Here is a 3710-nt window from a genome sequence, read left to right as displayed (position 1 = left end):
GACGGACCCCTCTTCCTTCGTGAGGGAGCCTGACGAAGGTGAAGAGGCTGTGATAGCAGGAGGCAGGCTCCTCGACGATGATGGCATCGGCGGCGAGCGAGGAAAATCCCATACGCGGGCAGGCGTGGAGAAACTTGAGCTGCCACTGCTGTCGCCGCCTGAAGTTCTCCTGAAGGGTGAAAGAAGCTCTGCGCCCCCGCGAGACAGTGCGGACGGGCCGAGAGGCTGTCGACTCGGACCAGCTACGGGTTGCTGATCGCCAGTGTGCTGCCGCTCATACGGTGAGGATGCCGTGAGCTGCCGTGTCGGTGGTGAATGGCCGCCGTCGGAGGAAGAATTCGAATGCCATTGCGTCTTTGGGGGCTCTCCAGCCGCATGAGCTGATCTCTGCAGCGGCTCTGGCAGGCGAGAAGCTGCCAGTAGAGGCCGATGTGGGGAGCGGGCACGAGCATCAGCGCCTCCTACCAGTCCCGACGTCTCTTTGGAAATGCCATCGCTTTCAGTGGCTAAGAAGGGGCGACCGTTTTGTTGAGTGGGAGCAACAGGACCGCACACGGGCTGTTCGAGTCGATGTCCCGGTTCGCTGAGGCGGCGAGATGATGAAAGGCCCCGTATTGCAAGGAGAGCGGCTGGAGATGGCAGAGTCGGAGGATCAATAGATTCGTCGACGGGCACGGACGGTGGGATAGAGGGCAACGGGGCATCTTGAAGCTCATTCAGGTAGCGCCTCATAGCCGGACGAAGGAGGAAGAAGAGTCCGTAGTCTTCTTGTGAAGCGACCGATCTTGAATGTTGACGGTAGGGGCGAAGAGGATGGAGAATGGGGTCGGGGTCAAGGGGGCTGCAGTCCAGCGATCGAGCTTGCGGTGATCATGCGCTTGCAGGCGCTATGATGATGGTAGAGCTTGTATGCACAATCTCGAGCGGCGGGCCTGGAGGACCGAAGATAGGGATTGAGGACGAGGGGAGGGAGCTGAGATGAGGGCGAGGGGGGCCCAACGCGAGAGAGAAGGATTGAGATCAGCGAGCGGTGTGCGTAATGCTCAGCATTGTCTACGGCGCACGAGATTCTCGGCCGTGAGCTTCGATGCGCACGACACCCAATCCCGCACGAGGTGGACTGAGATTGAGACCTCAATCTCGTTGCTGCCGGTCGTTTGACATGGCCAAGACGTCATCCGCAGCATGCAAGCATGAGACCGACTCGAGACAGTGAGACAGGGTAGTTGAATCTTCGACGGGGGTCTTGCGCTGCGATGAAGACCGATCTCAACTCACCTTTGGCAATGATCGTCTGGCGTGTATCAAAGCAGGGCCGATCACAGATGTTACTAGTGCCTGCTGGCGTGTGGATCCCTGTAGTGGCTTGTCGATCGTGGTGACGTGCAGGAGAAAAGACGGATGAGGAAGGGATGGCGCAAAGTAGAGGAGGGAATGGACAAGGGGGAAAGCGTAATGGTCGGGCGGCTCGGAGCACGTCCTCAGCAACCCTGCTGACCAGCTGATGGTAGCAAGCCTAGTAGGATGGATCTGCCACACAGCGCCGGTCTGGACGATATGAGATGCGGGAGTCTGCCGTCGCAAGTGATGACAGCGAGCTTGCTTGAGGGAGCCACGTCGAATGAAGAACCTAGGCAATAGCTGCTACTCCTGCTGTCCCTGATGCTGCCTCTGCTGGATAACACAAGCGGCTGCCACGAGGCAAAAAGCATGGGCGTACCTCTGGCACTAAGCAGTGCCAACAAGCAATGCGTGATGATGGGAGCGTGTAGCGCCTAACAGTCAGCGCCTCTCTGGTACGAGGCACTAATGCAAGATGAGCAACTTTAGTGGTGGGGCGTCGTCGTAGGGCTTGTACCACCCCACCAGGCGCAGTCGGTGACGTTCGCTGCAACTCGCGACGAGCTAGCAGACGTACGGGTAAAGGGAAGGGGACAAGCGGCGCTGAGGTAGAGATTGAGCGCAGACAGGGCGCGATCTTCACTGAAGGCCTGCCTTTGCCTGGCTGCTCCTCTCACGCAGTTCGTGACCCGAATGACTAGGAGTACGACGAGCTAGGGGCGGCGGTCGTGGGCTGCTGAGGATCGCGAACTGAGTTTTTTCCGCTCGTCTTCGTGCGACTGAAAGCGGCGACGGCAATGAAGTGGATGGCAAAAGAGGAGGATGTGCGCGGGAAGAATGGAGAGGAGGGAAGGGGCACAAGACGCAAAAGAGGCTCTCTGTAGCCGACGACATGCGGCGGATCTCGCCGCTGCCATTCTTGAACGAGGCAATGGTATGCGGGCGCCGGCGCCGATGCCCTCCTGCCTCAGCTGGCTCGGTGGATGGCCTTGCGATGTAGACGTCGGCTTCGTTTGGTGCGAGAAAGAACAGGGTTGACAGAGCGCTAGATAGACAGGCTGCTGGCATCACGAGATGCGGTCGGCGCAACCGCTCAATTGGCTCTCTTGCTTGTGTGCGTGATATTGATACTCTTGAATGGGCCGGCCGCTCGCCACTCTGTCGCCGCCCAAGTCGCGGCCGCCGCCTGCCGTCGATGGGGCGGACGGCGGCGAGCAGCAGCGACCCATGATTGGCCCTGTCTTTCCCCACACATCGACCAAAATCCTCTCAAGGATGCGAGTCATGGCGACTGTAATCGCCCGTACGCAAGCAAGGCAAGCAAGCAAGCACGCACGCACGCACGACGCTTGGGCTCAAATGCAGCGCAATTCGAAGCTTTCGTGGGTCGCGGCGACTCAAGCAAGACTGAAGAAGCAGACGAGGCAACGCGAGAGCTGATTGGATATGGGACGAGCGTCGAGGGCGGCGACCGTGATGAGTCGTGTAGCCGCGTCAGCCTCCCTTTCTCTTCTCGGCCAGTGGGCAGCGCCAGACAGTGGAGGCGGAGTGAACAAAGCTATCGGCAGTGAGGGCGACGCAGGTGCAAGCATGCAGACCGCTGCGCGCACCACCACAGGTTGCTCTGCCTCGTCGTCTCGTAGTGCTTCTTCCTCATCTTTCAAACCTCACCGCCGCGCTCGACACCGCCCCAGAAATCGCCCCCTTTGCCGTGGTAAGCCGAATTCCGCTCGATGCCACCACCCGCTGCCGCCGCCGCCATTATCATCGCCCGCCCTTTGTCATCGCCGCCACTTGCCGTTGCGTGGCTTCGTTGGCGCTGGGTTTGCTGTCATCGTACGCCAAAGCCGCAATGCTTCGACGGCGATATCACCAATCTCGCCGATGTCAATGGCCTTGAGAACAGCATCGAGGCTCAGTGACTACGAGTAAGCATCAACGGCGTCACACGCCCACGCATTTAATGCCAGATGAGATGCCAAATGCCACTACGCTAATGCGAGCCTGACTCAAGCATGCTCTCGCAAGCTCGCTCAGAAGGGAAGGATGGAGGAATGGTAAGGAGCGGGGCATAGCTGCTCGAGGCATGGGGGGCATTCTCTGCAACGACGCCGCCTGCGTACGTGCGCATGAGCATATAGCGAGTGAGCGATGAGCGCGCGTGGCTTACTGTGAAGACTCGTTGATTCCCTGGAAGGTTTAAGGTTCCGCTTCGTATTGCCGTGTGACAGTTGGTGTCTAATCGAAGGAGCCAAGGCTTGCGTCGCGAGCGCCTTTCTGCAATCATCGGCCGACAACGCTTTAAATTGGGCTGCGCCAACAGGCACGAACGGAGAGCTCCGAGCAGCACAGCTCCGAAGGGTGGGCGG

General features: G+C 59.5%; 1 protein-coding gene across 1 annotated transcript; it reads left to right on the top strand.

The window, feature by feature from the left end:
- Positions 1-2598: 2598 nt before the first annotated feature.
- BDZ90DRAFT_57653 (hypothetical protein) lies at positions 2599-3710 on the top strand. The gene is made up of 2 exons (XM_025509694.1): positions 2599-3269; positions 3370-3710. The coding sequence occupies exons 1-2, from the start codon at positions 2788-2790 to the stop codon at positions 3494-3496; spliced, it is 609 nt and encodes a 202-aa protein (XP_025360675.1). The 5' UTR covers positions 2599-2787; the 3' UTR covers positions 3497-3710.

This window comes from Jaminaea rosea (assembly GCF_003144245.1).
Source record: "Jaminaea rosea strain MCA 5214 unplaced genomic scaffold BDZ90scaffold_12, whole genome shotgun sequence".
Lineage (NCBI taxonomy): Eukaryota > Fungi > Basidiomycota > Exobasidiomycetes > Microstromatales > Jaminaea > Jaminaea rosea.
This window is presented reverse-complemented; position numbering and strand designations above follow the sequence as displayed.

Coding starts and splice junctions, on each gene's coding strand:
- BDZ90DRAFT_57653 (XM_025509694.1), top strand. CDS start 2,788: ATGGGACGAGCGTCGAGGGCGGCGACCGTGATGAGTCGTGTAGCCGCG. Junction 3,270..3,369: donor TCGAGGCTCAGTGACTACGA/GTAAGCATCAAC, acceptor TGCTCTCGCAAG/CTCGCTCAGAAGGGAAGGAT.